Source organism: Mercenaria mercenaria, chromosome 16 (genome assembly GCF_021730395.1).
Source record: "Mercenaria mercenaria strain notata chromosome 16, MADL_Memer_1, whole genome shotgun sequence".
NCBI lineage: Eukaryota > Metazoa > Mollusca > Bivalvia > Venerida > Veneridae > Mercenaria > Mercenaria mercenaria.
Window position 1 is genome coordinate 47,635,843 of NC_069376.1, and position 21,375 is coordinate 47,657,217.

At 34.3% G+C, this 21,375-nt stretch overlaps 1 protein-coding gene across 6 annotated transcripts in view; it reads left to right on the plus strand.

Moving 5' to 3' along the window:
- The window catches only part of LOC123540263 (rhodopsin, GQ-coupled-like), a 56,789-nt gene extending 35,641 nt beyond the window's left edge, over nt 1–21,148 (plus strand). For all 6 annotated transcript variants that reach the window (XM_045325130.2, XM_045325132.2, XM_045325131.2 and 3 more), the window contains 2 exons: nt 11,068–13,107; nt 14,027–21,148. In XM_045325130.2, the coding sequence (XP_045181065.2) occupies nt 12,369–13,107; nt 14,027–14,625 (1,338 nt within the window). In that variant the 5' untranslated portion in view covers nt 11,068–12,368 and the 3' untranslated portion in view covers nt 14,626–21,148. The remainder of the gene's footprint in view (nt 1–11,067; nt 13,108–14,026) is intronic.
- Nucleotides 21,149–21,375: the final 227 nt, after the last annotated feature.

The following is a 21,375-nucleotide window of genomic DNA, read 5'->3' on the forward strand; positions in this document are numbered from 1 at the left end:
GAAATAGGACTATGTTCCTAACTGGAAAAATTTTACATTTACATAAATAAATATTGTTAGTCGATTAGTCAGTTCCAGATCACTATGGGCTATATTTGTTATTGAGCTACGAAAATATATTTTTAAAACACATTTTTGCACAGAGAGAAAGGAAAATTCTTTTGCTTTTTAAATCCGACTAATGCACAGTAAATAATTATACTGTACGAGCAACAGTAGTGTTACCACTTTGGGCAGTTACGGATCATTTTGGTCCATCCCTGATCATTTTAGAATAAAAATAAACCTGTGAAATAATAATTGTTTTCTCTCATCCGACCAAATCATTACACATTGACAAGTTGAAAATATAAACATATTTTCTTGTTTTAAAAAATAATTTCTCGATTGTTTGGTGTCCCTATTGCGTGAGTCCCGGATCACACAGATTGACAAAATACGAATTTTCTTCAAATTCCAGCGATCTGCAAAAGTTATATTTTGGTATGTTATTTCCCTCATTGAAGCAAATATTCATGCTAAGAACTAAATGATTATCTTCGTCATATAAGTGTAAACTGTGCTGTGATCTGGAACCCCCATGATCCGGAACTGACTATTCGTCTGTATAGGCTAAATTCAAGTACTTGGACTAATAATAAGATGTACAACAGCAGCTGCATATCTAATAACACAAATATCAACATGCTAATATTCACTCGACTGCAGGCTGTTGATCTAATTGTTAAGATTGCATTACCATGTTACATGGTAAATCAAGTTATAATTTTACGATTCGATTCTGTTACAGTGCCCTGTCTAATATCTCAAGTAGGAACATTTCATGTTTCATTACATTGTACTCTGTTTAAGTATTGTAATGCATTTCTTTCCCAAAGCTTATAACTAATACATTATCGCAAGATATTGTAATAATCATCATACCTGAGCTCAGTATGTTCATTATAAACAACGGTTAAACCTTGCTGTTAAATTGCTGAAGTGATTTAAATATTTATATACCTTATTTTTGGCAAGTTATACGGAAGCAGAAGGTTCTGTATACCGGTGTGTATCGATAGAATTTAAATTGAGTATTTCAGTATGTTGATTCATAAACAGGAGCATGCTCTTGAAAAAAGACAACAGAGTTCAATTTGACCATAGCTTACTTTTTGGGTCAACAGGAATTGTTAACGTCTCGATTCTACGTAAAAGTAATAAAATCTGTGAAAAGATCTTTTGGAGGCATAGAACGTAAGCAAGCAACATAATAACAGACCCGGTTTGAATAAGTCTGTTCATAAGGGATAATGAAATGAGAAAAACCCCTCACGCCCCTAGCAACGGTTTAAGCGGAATTCTTTTATAGTAAAAATGAATGTACTCCATAGTACCTTATGATCAGAAAATATATCAACACAGTCCGAGATTGAAAGGAACATGTCCTACAAAAAAAATCCAATAAAGTAACGTGTTCAGAGTTATTTACTAGATATCTTACTGACCAAATGCATAACAAATATATTTCTTTACCCTTTTCAAAGCCCCCGCGGTTAAGTTCGCTGGCATCGATGTGGGTTCGAAAACTCACTTAGGGTTTAAACTCTTGTATGTGAGGAAGCCGTCGTGCTGACTTACGGATGTTAGTGGCTCTACCCAGGTACCCGCCCGTGATAAAATAATGCCCGGAGTTGCATCCTCCATCAAAAGTTGGGAAAGTCGCCATATGACATAAATTGTGTATGTGTCTCTAAACCCTACAAACACAAAACAAACTTAACTCTTTCCTGTTACTTCCGTTTCAGTGCATTTTTAGCTCACCTGAGCAATGCTCAGGTGCGTTTTTGTGATCGCTCAATGTCCGGCGTCCGTCGTCTGTCTGTCTGTCTGTCGTCTGTCAACATTTAGCTTGTGTATGCGATAGAGGCTGTATTTTTCAATTGATCTTCATGAAATTTGGTCAGAATGATGACTTTGATACAACCTAGGCCGAGTTTGAAAATGGGTTATCTGGGGTTAAAATCTAGGTCACTAGGTCAAATCAAAGAAAACCCTTGTGTATGCGATAGAGGCTGTATTTTTCAGTTGATCTTCATGAATTATGGTTAGAATGATCAACTTGATACAACCTAGGCCAAGTTCGAAAAGGCATCTGGGTTAAAAACAGGTCACTAGGTCAAATAAAATAAAAACCTTGTGTTGCATAGAGCTGTATTTCAATGATCTTCATGAATTCTGTAAAAATTACTGTGAAATCTAGGCCGAGTTTGAAATGGGTTATTACAAAAACTAGGTCACTAGGTCAAATCAAAGAGAAACTTTGTGTATGCAATAGAGGCAGTATTTTTCAATTGATCTTTATGAAATTATGTCAGAATAATTGCCTTGATAAAATCTAGGTCGAGTTTGAATATGGGTCATCTGATTTAAAAAAAATTAGATCACTAGGTCAAATCAAAGAAAAACCTTGTGTATGCGGTAGAGACTGTATTTTTCAATTGGTCTTCATGAAATTTGGTCAGAATGATTGCCTTGATAAAATCTAGGTCAAGTTTGAATATGGGTCATCTGGAGTCAAAAACTAGGTCACTAGGTCAAATCAAAGAAAAATATTGTGTATGCGATAGAGGATGTATTTTTCAATTGATATTCATGAAATTTTGTCAGAATGATTGCCTTGATAAAATCTAGGTCAAGTTCGAATATGGGTCATCTGGGTTAAAAATCTAGGTTTCTAGGTCATATATTTGTTTAAACTCAAGAGACCACATTTTTAGTCTAATCTTCATGAAAACTGGCCAAAATATTTGTTTCCATGAAATCAATAGGTTAAACATGTTTACACTGATATAGTATGTTTCTCAGGTGAGCGACCTAGGGCCATCTTGGCCCTCTTGTTTGCTTTACTGTAAAAATGCGAAAATACAGTGGTTATGATAGATGGAGTTGTAACATCTTTTAACAAAAACAAATTTGAAACTGCACTTATTTCTGATGCATTCCATAAAAAAAAGAAAAACATAAATAAATTTTCTCCACACCGGAAAGAATAGATTATATATTGTGCAGACATTGACATTATTCTATAAATCAACTTGTTTTTCCATTGGGATACGTAAACCAGAAAAGCTTTGATGATAAAGTGCGCAAAATTTTCGTCTATATCACGATAATTGATAGTTTGCTGCATCTAATTTACAAACTGGCGTTTATAATTGGCACGTGATAAAGATAAATTGTTTTATAACTTTTTACATTATTCAATAGCGCTGTTTACCAGTGCTTGCAATACAGACTAGTTCTTCATTTCATTCCCATACACCTCCCTGTTGGGTATAACCTCGATTACATTTTAAATTACCAAAACACTATAATGAATAAATATCAAATGTCAATTCTTGGCTATTTATAAAATACTATTCATTTTATTGAATATGTGCCATTTCCTATTGTGGTCCTTTACTTGAATTTCCTAATTTCATTTATTCGTTTGACTTTTATTCCTATACTTATTTCATACGAATGATAAGAGCGATAGCTTTCAAGCTTTAACTGAATGTGTTTCATACCCACACCCGAAAGAACTGTTCATTGCAATGTATTAATTCCCTTTATTGAACTTAAAAATTGTTCTAAATGTAAAGCATCTTAGTACTATTAAATAATAATACGATAGGATGATAGTTCTTGTATTATAATAAATTACAAGAGGATTAATAGTTGTACTCTGAAATGTTATTAGAAAGTGATGATTTCTTCAAAAAGAAGGTAGTTAAAATATTTAAAATAGGATTTTGGTACTTATACCGAGCAGCTGCAAGTATATTGCTAAATGCAATACCGAACTGTGCTCCAAGTATGTTTGTTTGTACGCCATCATGATGTCACAAAACTTCAAAGCCTCGACCTGCGCTCTTCAAAGTTTGTACGCCATCATGATGTCACAAAACTTCAAAGCCTCGACCTGCGCTCTTCAAAGTTTTAAGGCTTAGACTTTAAAAAGATAAATTGTGTATTTTACTTTTTCGTTAGTACATTAAAATGCATCGCAAAAGATGCATGTATATAAAATAGAAAAAGTGAAAACTCCATATATTGCTCGTCACGACAAAAACGAAAATGTTGCAGGCTCGCTTTAATTGAATCTGTTCATGGACGGTAGTGGAAATGCATGCTACTATACACGACCACTTGCCCCGAATTAAGCAAAAACATAATCACTACACATTGCAATAGATAAAGTTTCGGCAAATTAAGTTATTTGCCGTTTCTAAGTCCAACATTTTTACTTTTAACGTTGTTGAATTCGGGCCCAGATTATTGATATATTTTTAGGAGTGCATTACAACATTCTCAAAATAACTAAATGTAAAATGAAATGTATTCAAACAAAGAAGATGATGCAAGTGTTTATTTAACATTCTGGACAACATATATCATAATTAAAAACAGTTGTCTCTCAGGATGTACAACTTTGACACGAACATGTAGACAGTAATTATTAAATTTATAAGAGATGTTTAAGTGCTGAGATGTATATCTAGTGTCCTTGTAAGATCATTGTCGTATCTAGATGCTCTTATCCCTTCTGAAGTGCTCTCTTGTCATTTGGTCATAATTATAATTGTCTTCTAATATTCATATATTTAAAGTGTCTGTATGCACGTCATCATTGTCGTATAATGACAAACATACTCGTTGGTTCATCAAGTACGTCACTGTTTCTTCTCTCTTTCATTTGTTTTAAAATCCGTTTTCATGTTCACTATGATATTACTGTAGTGAACATTTATGAAAAGGGATTATATACCTGTTAGTTACAAAACAAACATCCATTAACAACTACCGCTAGGCAGTAAGGAAACTATTGAAACGTTTTATGTTGCATATATTTAAACAATTTTTTTAAGCACAGCAGAATGGGAAGCAGTGGAAAGTCTATTTAGGTCATTTCCAAGCAAAATGTTTTGATTGTTTACCGTGTCTCAGAAATAAGAACAACTTTTGAAAGTAACTTGGACAATATTTCAATCTTACTTTGAAGAATCGAACATTGCTTTTCCCTTTTAAGACAGACTTTGAAAGTCTACTGGAAGTAGGTCATTGACCGGTAAAATATTTCCTCAAATGTGTGGGGTGGAGGTGTTTCCGTGAAACACATATTAACCTTTCTAGGCTCTCCAATGGTGTATTTAACACTGAACTTCCCAAGACGTTGACCTGTTGTTCCTTCTTTCTCCTCGTCTGTTTTGTCTACTGTCTTTGTACTTTTGTGTATTTTAGAATGTACACGTAATGCAGTGTTTCGGTTTCAGGTTCTCATATATTTTAGCACTATGACTCAATTCATTATCAACACTTATGTTTATGGAACCCTGAAGTCTGCCTTCTAGCATATGTATCATCATGTTATGATTATATTAACAGCTTAAAGTTAACTCTTCTTCTGGGATATTTTAGCTATCTAGTATCCTTGGTAATGATAAGCAAAATGTTTATTGTAAACAATGATTTTACCAATACAGGTGCATGTAATGCGAAATATTGTTAGCCTTCTCCATCATTTTTACAGCAGGTAATCTCTAATGTTAAATATATGAAATCATAACCTGTACCAATAAAATCTGTAAGAAGATCCTTTGGAAACACAAAATTCAACCAAGTAAAATAATAGCAGACTCGGCTTGATTGAGTCTGTTCATGACAGGTAATGGAAAATGCAACACCTCTAACACACCCTCACTCCCCAGCACCGGCTTAAGCAGAACTCTGTTACACATGTTTTGAATGGAGTCAATGATCCCAAAGGACAAGAACATATTATGACACTGAATCCAAGTATTGGTAGACTTTTTACAGCCGCCACAAGACACTTAAAGATTGCTGTTGTGATAGGTAATAAAATATGTAAGAAGATCTTTTGGAAGCAAAGAAGCAAAATAAAAGCAGACCAAGACTTTCATACCAAATAGGATTTTACTTTTAAGGGGAATTTATATTCCTAAAATGTCTAGAGTTTATGATATCTTTATAATGGCAGAAGTATGAGGTTAGCATGTACTATACTAATGTGGCTACTGGCTAGATAATGTCTTATTTCAAAACACTTTTTTTTTAATTTCTGTTTTATTTATTTCATTTTCTTTTTTCCCGTTTTACTACAGCAAATTTACAAAGCTCTAAATATCTAGGATTCGAAACAGTTAAACTTACCGGTATTTTTTGTCCTTACTTCTTTAATGTTCTTGTATACTGGCGGTGTAACCCGTCTCCCTCATTCCTCTTTTGTAGTGTTCTCTATTTATAAAGGGAGCATTGCTTGTGATGATTTAGGCATGCCATCTGCTATATAATTTCACTACAGTGTTAATTTATGTTGAACTGCTTTGCGTTGCATTCGCTGTTTATCTTCAAGGGCGTCTGTTCTTACATTTCTATGTTTATAATCATACATAGTGACACGTACAAATGTACTTAAATTAAAATCTAAAAATCAAATATGCAATTAGAATGAGGTGGTCTGTTTCAGGAGCATGTTGAGGCATAAAGTGAGATCTTTCACAAGCTGCCTGCAGATACATTCCAATACTTGAATATTACATAACGTGAATGAATTTCGCAGGTACATCTGTTTTAACTGCCTGGGGCCGAAATGCGACTATAGGCGTTATATTTTCTAACCCTGTAGCATCTATATCCGACTATACGCGCGTTATCAGGACTCCCTAGGACGGCGATTGACGAGTATTGTCGCGGCATCGAGATCATGCTGATTGTGACATGTACTTATTAATTTTTGATAATCTTGGCAAAAGCAAAATTATTTTGTACTGGGTATTATTTCTTAGATGTTATAATTAGTGCCGATTTTCCCTTGTTAAAATAAGTGTTTGCAATTATGCGGCCATGTAAAGACAAAATTCATTGTGTTTCGTTCATACTGTATTTCAAAGGAGTAAAATAATGTCGTCAGCCAAAACTCTTTCTTAAAATAAAGAAAATATTCATTATCACGTAGCTTCTGACATATCAGTTCCGTCCGATGATGATTCAGACGATGAAATGCCATTATCAGTTAAATGAATGGACGGAAAATGTTAAGTTTTAGAAGGCTGAAATATTCGTACACTTACATCTATACAAACTGAAAAACATGAACACAACAAAACATATTTTATAAAATACAAAAAAAAAACGTGACTACATAAACATATGAATGTAAATTTAATAATCTTTCAAAAATAAATGTAAATATTACAACTTAACTGTCTCAGCGCGTGTCACAAAACGTTTGAGTACATGTATACATCAAAATGCACCATGGTCGATATTCACAAAGACAGGTGTCAATTTTAAGTATGCTTATGTAAATATTCTTTGTAAATATTGTATTTCTATTTATTGGAATTCAATGTCTTTACATGTGAAAAAGTAAGCGCACCAGAAACGGTCAAATATTTTCAACGTAGTAGGTTCGTTAAAATTGTGAATATTTCGAAAAGAAAATATTATTCTATTTGGATATAGGTTAAGGATGAAATAAGATATAAAATATTATTTTTAAACTTCGAAGATTTCTTAAGTTTGTTTTAATTTATTTTAATCACCCATGATTCCCGGCATGATTTCAATTGACTGCATGCGCGTGAGACTGTGATAAAATCAGAAAATGTTCTTCGACGTTAGGTGGTAATAGCAGATATGTTATGATATCGGCCTCAAGGAGTTAATGGAATGATTTTAGTGTAAGGCAGGTGCGCAACTAAAAGTCGAACATCTATCATAAGTTTCTGGATGCCATACTTCTCACGATACCTTTTTGAATACGTAAAATATCAAGGTACTCGAGGTGGCAAGACGTTTTCTTGATTTTGTTCTACGATGTAAACAACAAGCAGCAATGATATCGCTCAAAGATGTATGGTAAACTTTGTCCAGATTACATAATATGTTCTACTTCAAATTTCAGCTTTATAAATATTTAGATAAAACGAGCACCACATTGACAATGATTAATGGAATCATGCATGTTTCTTCAAATGATGAAACATAAATATCTCAGCGATCAAAAGACCTTTCAAGCGTGTTACATGATGAAAGTAGTTTATAACAATATACACTTTCTTGTTTTACCTGTTCCATGTTACTGGTTGACTGACGGAAGCTATAATCGTAACATATTTCTATTCTTTTCTCACATTCGGATTCCTGAGATCTGCAGATCTACAATGTAAGAGTATGTAGGTCGTAGTTAGGTGAGGTCAAATACATTATTTGAGAGTATACATAAAATCCTAACGTATTTCTATTCGTGTTCACTATATTCGAAACAGATATATACACAATAATAAACAGGAATCATTAGAGGTCAAATACATTACAATGACTATAATCCTAACAAGTTTCTGTACGTTTTCACAATATTACCAGACACTGGGTTTTTTCTTTCAAGTCTGTAAAATACGAAAATATGGAAAAAGTAAGTGATGGGTTTTATTATTTTCACAAAAAAATTGACAGGATTGCTTTTACTTCTAATGTGTTTCAGAAACGTTTCTCTTTAAAAAATGATAGTTAATTTTCTTCAGCCTGGAAGGAAGAGCGGCTCTATATCTTACAGTACTCTCATAATTTGGCACTATCCTATAAACGAACTTAATTTCCTTTTGGATGTTTCGTAAAAGCAGCAAAATATGATGATTAAAAGTGCACCCCCACCCTACTCTTATCATTTATAAAATGATCGTTGTTTCTGTTTGTTTTGATATTTTTTTCAGTTTATATTTATGTTTTTTTTTATTATTCGAGTTGTTCGTGCACGTTTAAGATATGTACCGAAGTGCGGAAAACCTAAACATATCCCGTGCGTTTTTATCAGTACACTGTTCCTCTTTTCTTGGTTATTTGTACAGTTTCCTTTGCTGTATGGAAACTTTTCCATATTCTACAGCAAGTAGAACCTGTTGAGAGCGAGAACAGCTTGTCACGAACATTGCTAATTGTATTTTTCGTGCCAATAACGTTAGTCTGGCTACCGACTAGATAATCTTTTTTAGGAAAAATAATTCTTTTATGTATTCTTACTTCATCAGTCTTCCAGGCTCTGATTATCGTATGTTTTGAGAAGAAAAGGAACATGATTTTACAAAATTTGAAAAGCTTCAGGAGTTATCTCCTGTGAACAAAACATACGGTCTGAACACAGACTACAATAACGTCAATTGCTATTAAATTGCAAGCAATCATCATCTCACGGAATGCTTTAATCTCCTTTCTAAAACCATACATAATGTCAGGTGACCAAAACCTTATCAGTTATGTCAGTATTAACGGAGGAAGATCAGGTAAAGCCTTCAATTTAGAAGTATCACGCTTAACACCTGTACATGTTATCACGTATCAGTCATACAATTCATATTCTAAAGCACTTCTCGCTTCCTGGCAAATTTGTTTTAACAAACATATCATTGGAGATTTCTAACGAAATTAAGGATTTCTGTTCTTTGTCCTACAATATCTAAACAAACGTATTATATAATTTGCATCATTTCGTAATTTATCTTTGAATATTTGGATAACAAAATTCTACATTGTTTGCAGAACTACCTTAAACGTCAATAGCCTCCCAGAGATACATAGGTGTTCCTTACCTTCTTAACCGCATCAAATTAGTATCAATTATCAACAAGGCTACATCATAAGGACACACGTTCATGGTCACAACATTATACTTTCCCCGTATCAAAACGTAACAAAGCGGCATCTGGTGGCATTAATTGCCTTAAATGATAACTCTAGCTACAGCTTACAAGGCAATGCAAGGTGCTAGAAACAATTTTCAAGTCATACGGGTAACTGCAATATCTTTAATGAGTGGCATTTTAGCCAATGCTTACGATTTGTTTATTTTTTATGAAACTTTTTCCGTTTATATTATAGCAGTATCTATTAATTTTTCTCAGGAAATTCAATAACATATAATACATTTGATCGATGCAAGACATTTTTGTTTCGACAAGAAACACTGTTGTCTGTTTGTTTAAAGTGATGGTGTTAGATGTGCGTATGTATCTTATCAATGTGTATGTATATCATGCTTATGAGAAGCCATGAAAGCGTCTGTAGTCAGTTTGGGAAAATAATATGAACATGCATTAGACCACCTGAATCGCATTTTGTAAACTAATGAAATGCTAAATGAAGATGCTTTGTTACAAATACAATACAGATGTATTCGATCAGGTAAACTTGATCAGTTTCCTTAATCAAAAGAGTGTTTCTCTTTCTGCACTACTTTTTGCAAAGGATTGTGTGTTTGTTTTTAAGTCCAGAGGTTCTTTTATATATTAAACACAAGGATTTTTGTGTGTGTGTTTTACGCCTTTTGTGACCAAAAAGTATGTAAGAGATTTACTCGGCGAAGATAACTTTTATCTTTTATTTACTTTTATTTACCCTGTACTGTAACTGTGAAACAAAGTGGGGATATAGATCGAGCGTTCAAAGGCCACTATGTCCCTATTTTTAGTACTTGTTGCCTATTTTCTTTACTTTGTCTATGTGTATGTGTAGATGTTTGTTGTTTACACGTACAGACAGACAAACACAGTGATGAAATCATGTGTTATTTTGTTAAACCAATTTACTACGAGTAGAATGTGAATTAGGACCTCTCATGACAACGAAAAGACATGCGCCTGTAACAAGTTCTTTATAAGTTATAATGATGTTACATTTTACAATTTTTGACAGACCGGTATTTAACATTTGCTATAAATCTTAATAGGCCAAACTAGACTTTACAATATTTTGACAGCGTATATAGCATTTCTAGATTAAGGAGATAACAGCGTGTTATCACGGTACGGAACGGACTTTGTAAGGAGGCGGATACATTTCAGAAGTACATATTCATGTAAAGTTTACTTTCATCTGCTTTAGTTGTGTTTTAACTTGATTACTTTGATACTGATAACATTGTTTCATTTATAGTGTCCTGTTGCAACCATAAAATTCCAACATCATTTTATTAATACGTACAAGACGGTTTAATGTAAATTTCATGTTTGTACATTTCTATTCCAGCGGAAAAAATCTCGCAGAAGCGGTACTCCAAGTCTGGACATAAAGTAAAACAAATTCACAATAACGTGCATGAATCGCACGTGACTGATATATTTAACCTCTGAAACTGACACATGCGTATAAAAGTTTCTGTGTTTAGGAAATTCGTAAAGAGGGTGTCATTCCCAGACTATGAAGCTACAGGGTTTGGACTAGTTTTTAAGGATACGACAAGTGCAGGTCTATGTTATAATGTTGTGTTAAACGTTGCCTTGACATAATTGAACTCCATGATTCCATTGGTCTATATAATGGATTGGAAAGTTTTAATGTATATGCAATTGACATACTTCAATGTAACGTGAAACTTTTTTTTATCAAAATATCAAAATTCTAATAACTTTACTTAGATATAATACAAACGAGAGAAAATACCGTTCTTAAACGAGAATTTACACTTGATGGATTATGTAAACATGAATGGGTAATACAACTTTACTGTTTTTCTTTGGACGAAACAAAAGTAAGGCATAAATGTTTGCATAATGGAGAAAACAGCTGATCGACCTCTCTAAGAGAGCAGTTGTAAAAATCTGACACGTTAGACGGAATGGCGGTTTTGGAATATTAAGTGGATTTTCTTACATAGTAAGACTGGAATAATAATTTTCTTCAACAGCAACAATTTTTGATTCGAGTGTTTCATAGATTTATCTCATTATATTGAGCAAACATGATATTATGTTTTTACGGAAACTAGGATTTTCAAGGCATGACCAATAAAATGAAGAAGGAAACTATTTAGAAGATTAAAGACTGATAAGCCATCTAGTGAAAAACGAAAGAACGCTGCTTGGTGTTGTATAACAGGATCAAAACCTCGTGCAGAGCGAGTCTCAGAATATTTTTCTGCTAATTTGTTGGGGAGTGTTTAAAATCCCCCAGTTTTAAATACTGTGATGCAGGTAAAAGATTTATAATACTTCTTAATATACATCAAAAGCCAGCGCGCTAAATTCGCAGGTAGATTATCAATTATTTCCACTGATAGCTTGCAGATAATCTCTTCAAATAATTTAAGTTATCGATAGGCGGTGCTTTAACAAATATAGACAGCAGAACGGAGAGAAATTGCAAATGACTGCCAGTTTGAATTATTTATAGAAAGGATTCTCGGATATTCGCTTGAAATGTGTTCAGTCTCAAAGAAGCCACACCAAAGGATTAGAGGAGCCGCAAAGTTTAAAATATAAAAAATAACAATTTCTTTACCTTAAGAAATTGTTGCATTTTTCTACAAACTTGACTATAAAATATACAAAATGTATACAACGATTCCAAAGGACTGGAGGAATGATTTTGGACCAAACGTAACAATCGAGGATTTGAATGATGTTCTTGTTCAGTTACACATACCAACTATTGTTTTCATAGCCATCTTGATGGTAGTAGGGGTATTCGGAAATATGTTAGTTCTCTATATATACACGACAAAGTATCATCCATCGACGTACAGAAGTTTTATTTTGTGGTTAGGATGGATAGATCTTATAGCCTGCAGTGTTGGCATGCCTCTGTTGATTGTCAGTATGTTATATCCTTACATGTTTCCCTCGGAGGAGGCGTGCAAGACGTTACGTTTTCTGCACGTATTTTTCGTGGTCAGTTCCGCTTTCATTGTGATTGCTATAGCTATAGAGAGACATCGGAGAATTTGTAATCCATTTTCAGTAGAAATGACACCAAATAAAATAAAACTGATGTGCTTGGTGGCATCCATCCTGGGCTGTCTAGTCGCCATCCCAGCGATATTCGTCTACGGCGACGCCGTAGTAGACACTGGTGTGCATAATATTACAGGAACAGAGTGCTTTATTGACCCGGAATTCAAAAATTCTAATTTGCCAAAAGGATATTTCATTTTTCAACTGTTGCTAAGCGTAGTTTCTATGGTAGTTATGGGAATATTCTATTTTCGGATTGGTACCCGGATTATTTACCACCATAAGTTTATCAGAGAAAACACTTATCAAAGAAAGGATTCGTCGGAGGATAATAAAGGTTAGTGATTGAATAATTATATTAAAATAAACTTGATAGCTTCCGCGTTTTTATAACCATTTTCCATGTAATTTTACGACAGTGTTGTCCCCTTTAAAGCTACTCAGCACACATACATGTATTGTATATTGCTAGCTCAGCCGGCTTTACTGTCTGACTTATGAGTCAGCTGTGCGAAGAGAACATGTTTTCACAGACGATATGACCGTAGTACCTGTGCAGCTAATATGAGCTGTCGGTTACATCTGTGTCAACAGTTTCCTTCACAATCCGAGTATGAGAATGGTAGAAATTTAAATGTGACCTCTGTTACATTACGTAACTTTTTATCAACAACATAAAAATCCTTTCAAGTTTGCTTAAATGTGGTCACTGTCCAAACGAAATGTTCAATCTTCTGTACAGAAAACAACATAAAGCATATATTTTAAGTTCTTCATTAAGTATGTTTATTGTTTAATCATAATGAATGTATTCTCACTTACATTTTTAATTACAAATGTCAATTAAAACGTTACAATATCATTAATTTCGATTTTCATACTTGCCACATTGTCTAGTCATTGTTTTGTGCGACCGTAATTTAAAAAGAATATAATTTTGTTCACTTCAAAAGTTTGTTTATAAATTAAAACTATTTTGTATTTTGTTCAGTCTTGATAGTGATTCTGCTTTGTAGTGACATTCACTACTTATTATAGGGCCTTTGGTGTTTTTTCTTCTTTAATCTCCTAGAACACTTTTATGCCGCATTAAAGGAAAGCCACAGGTGCTTTAGAAAGGTGATCGATTTTTCTGTCGATACAGGTTAGAAAGAAAAGAGAAAAAATTAACTTCGTAAATATTTAAGGCTGCAGACAAATTTACTGTAACTGACTTTGATTTATCTTGCAAAACAAATCACAAATTTATATTATAGGGAAAACAAAAGAGACCATCTGTGAGTCTACTAACAAAAATGGCGTCTCAAACGGGCATGACCACCATAGAAAGTCGGAATCGCCTCAAAGTAGCAACAAAAACTCAAGAGAGACAACTCCTACGAAGAAATCTCTAGACGACATAGAAATTAAGAAAGACCCATACGGAGACCTGTTGAAAAAGGTTGTGAAATCTCGTTCGAATTCACCTGCGCCCCGAGATTCTTCGAGAGAGTCTACGCCGAAACAAGAGCGTATGAATAGACAGCGAAACCGAATCGAGTCCAACAAGAGTGAAAAGTCTGTGAATAGTGGACCAAGTCTTCGAACGAAGCAGGTCACATTCATGTTATTTATAATTACAGTGGTATTCATTTTATCTTTTATACCACATTTAGTATTGATGGTGATTAATTCAATGAACCCATTCTTTGTGAAAGACATGTCGCCGACTGGGATCGCCATCTATAATGTATTTTTGCGTTCATTTGTGATAAACAATATGGCGAACCCTATAATATATGGATTCTGTGATAAGAAGTTTCGTTCAGAATGTGCCGACTTTGGATGGACCATATTGACATGTGGAAGACGTTGAATCAGTTATGAATTCTCACAGCTCTTCTTTCTGCGCTGTTTGAGTTATCTAGTCAGTATTCTACAAATTTGTATTTAGTTTATAAATGTATAGATTTGGTTTCTGTCAGGACTTTCAGTTACGTACCCGGTTGAAGTTCAGAAAGAATTTCCATAAACTTACATGTATTTCAAACTTTTTTAAAAGCCTGCCCACTTAGCTCAGTAGGGAGAGCGTTGGTCTACGCATCGCGGGGTCGCGAGTTCGATCCCCGGGCGGGGCGTATGTTTTTCGTGACGATCTGATAAAAGACATAGTGTCTGAAATCATTCGTCCTCCACCTCTGATAATTCATGTGGGGAAGTTGGCAGTTACTTGCGGAGAACAGGTTTGTACAGGAACACTGGTTAGGTTAACTGTCCGCCGTTACATGACTGAAATACTGTTGAAAAACGGCGTTAAACCCAAAACAAACAAACAAACAAAAAGTAGTATCTCAGATTTTTGGATAGTTTTCAAACATATGACTGAAACCCTATACTATAGTGCTGCAATAACACACAATTGAGTTTTAAGGATGTTCTAATAAGAAGTTTACGCTATTAATATTAGATTTTCAAGTTACTCATTAACATTAACAGAACGTCTAAATGAAAAGCAAAGTTTTAATAGAAATGTACATTATTTTAACTTTTAAGGTAGTATTTACGAAAATATGAGAACTACATGTATGTATGTCTAGGGGAAATTTTTTCACCTACTTTAAATTTTGCCGAATATACCCTTTTGGTGCATGGCCTAGTGTATACGGATTGCCGTCATAGCGATTGATAATTTTGGTATAAACTGAACGGAAGGGACATGATATTTTATTTCATAGTGGATACTGTTAAATTGCACATTATATAGATAAGAGTTTCTATATGCTTCTCTAAAAGCTTACGGATTCAACAACACAGAACTTTGTTGGTATTTTTGTAGATTTAAGTTATAAAATGTAAACAGATGCCTGTACCATTACCTACTTTACTACCAAATCATTGTAGCATTTATGTGCAGAGATAGTCTAGTCTTCATTAATTCAAATATTTCTTTAATGAGTTGTCTTCACATGATTTATATTTCGCCAAGTATATGTCTAAGTGTTAGCATGTTTGCCGCTTCCGTAAAACGAAAAGCTGTCTTAACCTGCCAAGCATGATTCACAAACCCCGACGCAGGAATATTGTCAGACAATCATTCCAGCTACCAAGCAATGGTGACAATGGTAAAACCATGTGACTGTAGAATGGCGACACAACACCAAGCAAGTCAAACGTTTCCATAATCTATAGGCGGATTGCCTTTTATACAGTATGTTTATGTTTCGCTGTTCATTCATTCGTTAAATTCTTTGACTGTACACAAAATACTTCAAAAAGATTTCGTTGTGTACATTTGAACCGTTGTACTCCACAACGCCAGAAGAAGCTAATCCTGTAATTATTACTATTCTTTAGTTTTCTACTCGAGAATTTGGTGTTTTGCAATCCCTGGTCTTCTTTTAACACGACTGGTTGATTATACTGTAAGTTTTCGTCAATACAGAATGTTGTAAACAGAGTTATTTGGATCTGAATATTTGGAAGAATACGGACCATTGTCTTATGAAATATGCTTAAACCTTAATACAATTTATCTCGTACATAAAAGTCTCCCACGTCGCTATTTTTAAAATCATGCATACAAGTTCTTCATTTATGTTCATGGATGACCTCAAAGGTATAATTATTTTGTAGCCCGTAACACCTGACACCTCTGTTATGGAACTATTTAACGAGTTAAACTTTAGGGACCAGACTTAAAAAATCCAGCGTCTTACTCTTTATGGACAGAGCTGCATTGTGAGACTCTTGTACAAGCAGCCCCAGTCATGCTGTCAACTTATAAGGGCTAGGTATTATTACGTTTTAAAAACGTAGTAAAATGGCAATATACGTAGAAAAACGTATTAGATACGGTTATATACGTAACTATGACTTCTCAGGACACGTTTGTTTTCCACTGTCCGAAAGAAACGTGGGATTTCGAAATACATAGCCTTAATATACAAAAAGTAGAACGTACCAAGACGAAGTAGAAACGTACTAAAATGTACATAAACGTACTAATTCTACTAATTCAAACCGGACTAAAACAAAAAGAAAACATAGTTGAAACTTACTAAAATTACTAAAACTCTAGATAAAACCTTACAACCCGCAAACGGGGTAAAACTTTAGCAATCTTTTGAGATGGAAAACGTAGTAATACAAGCCCTTACTACATGACAGTGAGATTAAGGCTTTTTAGAATTAAACTATTTTTTCTGTATTTTTTTCTCTTTTTCATTCATGTTTCAACCCTGACAAATAACGTGCATGTGGAAAGGTTTGTGTTAAATACGTATCTTAAAGGCATTGTTCACACATGCATTAACACCAGAAATAGGATTTAATCCTTCTGACTTTAAAGTTAATTAACATGTTTCTGCATCGATTTTTCAGCTTTAAGTGATTTTGCTCTCCACAACAAAAATTTCAAAAGTTAAATTTATCAGATTTTGAAACGAAGCCATATCATTGGAAAGAAAATTATCTAACTGCGGAAATGAGTGCACACGTCTGTTTCTTGAGAAATAAAAAGTTATTGCGTTTTTAGCTCACCTGAGCAATGCTCAGGTGAGTTTTTCTGATCGCTCGATGCCCGGCGTCTGTCGTCCGTCGTCTGTCGTCTGTCGTCTGTCAACATTTAGCTTGTGTATGCGATAGAGGCTGTATTTTTCAATTAATCTTCATGAATATTGGTTAGAATGATAACCTTGATGAAATCTAGGCCGAGTTCGAAAATGGGTCATCTCGGGTCAAAAACTAGGTCACTAGGTCAAATCAAAGAAAAACCTTGTGTATGCGATAGAGGCTGTATTTTTCATTTAATCTTCATGAATATTGGTCAGAATGATAACTTTGATGAAATTTAGGCCGAGTTCGAAAATGGGTCATCTCGGGTAAAAAACTAGGTCACTAGGTCAAATCAAAGAAAAACCTTGTGTATGCGATAGAGGTGGTATTTTTCAATTAATCTTCATGAATATTGGTCAGAATGATAACCTTGATGAAATCTAGGCCGAGTTCCAAAATGGATCATCTCGGGTCAAAAACTAGGTCACTAGGTCAAATCAAAGAAAAACCTTGTGTATGCAATAGAGGCTGTATTTTTCAATTCTTCTTCATGAATATTGGTCAGAATGATAACCTTGATGAAATCTAGGCCGAGTTCGAAAATGGGTCATGTCGGGTCAAAAACTAGGTCACTAGATCAAATCAAAGAAAAACCTTGTGTATGCGATAGAGGTGGTATTTTTCAATTAATCTTCATGAATATTGGTCAGAATGATAACCTTGATGAAATCTAGGCCGAGTTCGAAAATGGGTCATCTCGGGTCAAAAACTAGGTCACTAGGTCAAATCAAAGAAAAACCTTGTGTATGCAATAGAGGCTGTATTTTTCAATTCTTCTTCATGAATATTGGTCAGAATGATAACCTTGATGAAATCTAGGCCGAGTTCGAAAATGGGTCATCTCGGGTAAAAAACTAGGTCACTAGGTCAAATCAAAGAAAAACCTTGTGTATGCGATAGAGGCTGTATTTTTCAACTGATCTTCATGAATTTTGGTCAGAATGATTGCCTTGATGAAATCTAGGCCGAGTTCGAAAATGGGTCATCTCAGATAAAAAACTAGGTCACTAGGTCAAATCAAAGAAAAACCTTGTGTATGCGATAGAGGCTGTATTTTTCAATCGATCTTCATGAATTTTGGTCAGAATGATTGCCTTGATGAAATTTAGGCCGAGTTCGAAAATGGGTCATCTGGGGTCAAAAACTAGGTCACTAGGTCATATCACGTAAAAATCTTGTGTATGCGATAGAGGCTGTATTTTTCAATTGATTTTCATGAATTTTGGTCAGAATGATTGCCTTGATGAAATTTAGACCAAGTTCGAAAATGGGTCATCTGGGTTCAAAAACTAGGTCACTAGGTCAAATCAAAGAAAAACCTTGTGTATGCAATAGAGGCTGTATTTTTCAACTGATCTTCATGAAATTTAGCCAGAATGATTACCTTGATAAAATCTAGGCTGATTTCGAAAATGGGTCATCTGGGGTCAAAAACTAGGTCACTAGGTCAAATCGAAGAAAAACATTGTGTATGCAATAGAGGATGTATTTTTCAATGATCTTCATGAAATTTGGTCAGAGTGATTGCCTTGATGAAAACTAGGTCGGTTTTGAATATGGATTATCTGAGGTCAAAAGCTAGGTCACTAGGTCAAATTAAAGAAAAATCTTGTGTATGCGATAGAGACTGTTTTTTTCAGTTGATATTTATGAAATTTGGTCAGGTTGATTGCCTTAATGAAATCTAGGTCGAATTTGAAAATGGGTCATCTGAGGTCAAAAACTAGGTCACTTGGTCAAATCAAAGAAAAAACTTCTGTATGTGATAGAGGCTGTATTTTTCAGTTGATCTTCATGAATTTTGGTCAGAATGATTGCCTTGATAAAATCTAGGTCGAGTTTGAACATGGGTCATCTAGGGTCAAAAACTAGGTCATATCTAAGAAAATGCTTGTTTTATCGCAAGAGACCAATTGTTTGGTCCAATCTTAATGAAAATTGGTCAGAATATTTGTTTCCACGAAATCACTAGGTCAAACATGTTTTACACTGTTATGGAGTGTTTCTTAGGTGAGCGACCTAGGGCCATCTTGGCCCTCTTGTTAATTAATTTTAGTGCTGTCTGATTCAGCTTTGACGCAACGCGATTTATTGAAGTGCTAATTAATTTAGCAGAAAAAAAAAGAAATTACCTGTCAGCATGTTTTGTCCCCCCCCCCTCCCCCCGTACTTGTACTCGTTGTTCGTAAATAGTATGATCCTTTGGAATTGCGGTGTCCTTCAGCATTTCTGAATAACAGATTTCCGCTTAAGCCGATGTTAGGTCAGATACTGCTATTAATTTTTCCATAGGCTTACATTGTAAGAAATGACTCTGTAGGACCCCCTCAAAACACATGAGGTGCCATTTACCCTGTCAAATATCCTTCAAGACACCAAAAAATAACATTTTTACATGGGCATGCGCGATCCATTTTTTTTTCTATTTCAAAGACAACCACCCACAACTGTGCATGGAATTTAGTGGTGAATTCCAACAAGTACTTACTTCACTAAATTGCTAATTTCAGAGTTAAATATATAACCAGGCAGCTATAAAAGACTTCAAAATGCACAGAAAACATTACGTTTCAAGATTTTAAGGATATTTCCATGATTCAAGGCAACACATTTTTAACCAATCAGCTGAAGTCTCATTGAATGCTTCGGGTTTCCTACACATTTTTCAACCAATCCGAAGCCGGCAAATAATAACAACATTTGACCGTAAGGGAGCTTGACGGTGTAGTACACTTTATTATCTTTCAAGAAGAGACTCGTTCAAACCCAGTCTGCTGCTATTTTGCCTAGTTACGTTCTATGCTTCAATCTTCTTATAGATATTATCAATAGTGGAGACGACACCTTTAAATGGACAAGTCACCCAAGACATATATACTGAGTGATTACTGTAACAACAGGAAACCACTATGTCTAGGAGCTAGGCTACACAATAGTCATTTAGGTTTTGCCACTGACAAACACATTGAAATGTAAACCGTATTTGTCTAATGTTTGCATAAGATATGCAGGCATGTGCAATTTTTTATTTGGTTGAAACGAGTACCTTTTTATTTCAGAACTACTTTAAAATCTAAATTTCCCTGTGTCAAGATTAAAAGCGCGTTGTCTATTTAATTTTAACAGAACAATAGGGTTCTACAGTGATGTTTTTGGTGGAAAGTCCTATGTTATGGTAAACAAAACAACAATTATAAAACAAAATCGACTAACTTCTTGTTTTTGACAAAAAATACAATAAAAATGGCGTTAAATGACAAGAGATCTAAGGTACACTAATCATGTGACTAGAATTGGCCAAATATGGTAGAGAATCTGTGTTCACGTAACCTAATTTCTACTAGTTTGAAGTGCCTTTGTGCAAAGTATCCGTGGAGGTCCAAATACTACAGTTTATATGTAAATGCTAGACCAAACATTTTATGTTAATTAAGGTATGCAGTTTGTTCATTTCATCTTTCATTTTTTCGTAACCACGTAAACGCACTTACAAACACTTTTTGTTGTCTAAATGAAACAGTCAGAATATTTGAGGAGACAAATAAAAACTTACGACCAGAAACCGTTTTTTGTAATACCGGATATAAAATGTAGGGATCTTATAATTTTATGATAAAAAACAGCGTGCATGTTAAGTTATGTCATTAACGGTGTACTTTTACGCTCATATAAGTTATTTTACAGCTCAAACATTGTATGTTAGACCTACATTGTACAGAACATGTTTGTACATCAGTTGAAATTGCAGTAATTTAAATAGTATTATTAAAATGCTTTTAGTTGTTGTTTGTTGTTTTTATTTGTTCTTACAAGCTGTCCATGTTTCACTTACAGACGGTATTTTCTTACACTAATGACGGAGCGTCCAGACAAGGTCTGCAATGGTCAGACAAGATCTGCTTTGGTCACGCTGTGGTCCTATAGATTTATTCAAAACTCCTTACGATTTATCTATTTGGCAACCACTGGACCCATCGGCTACCACACGAAGTGATTTTGTATAATACTAAAA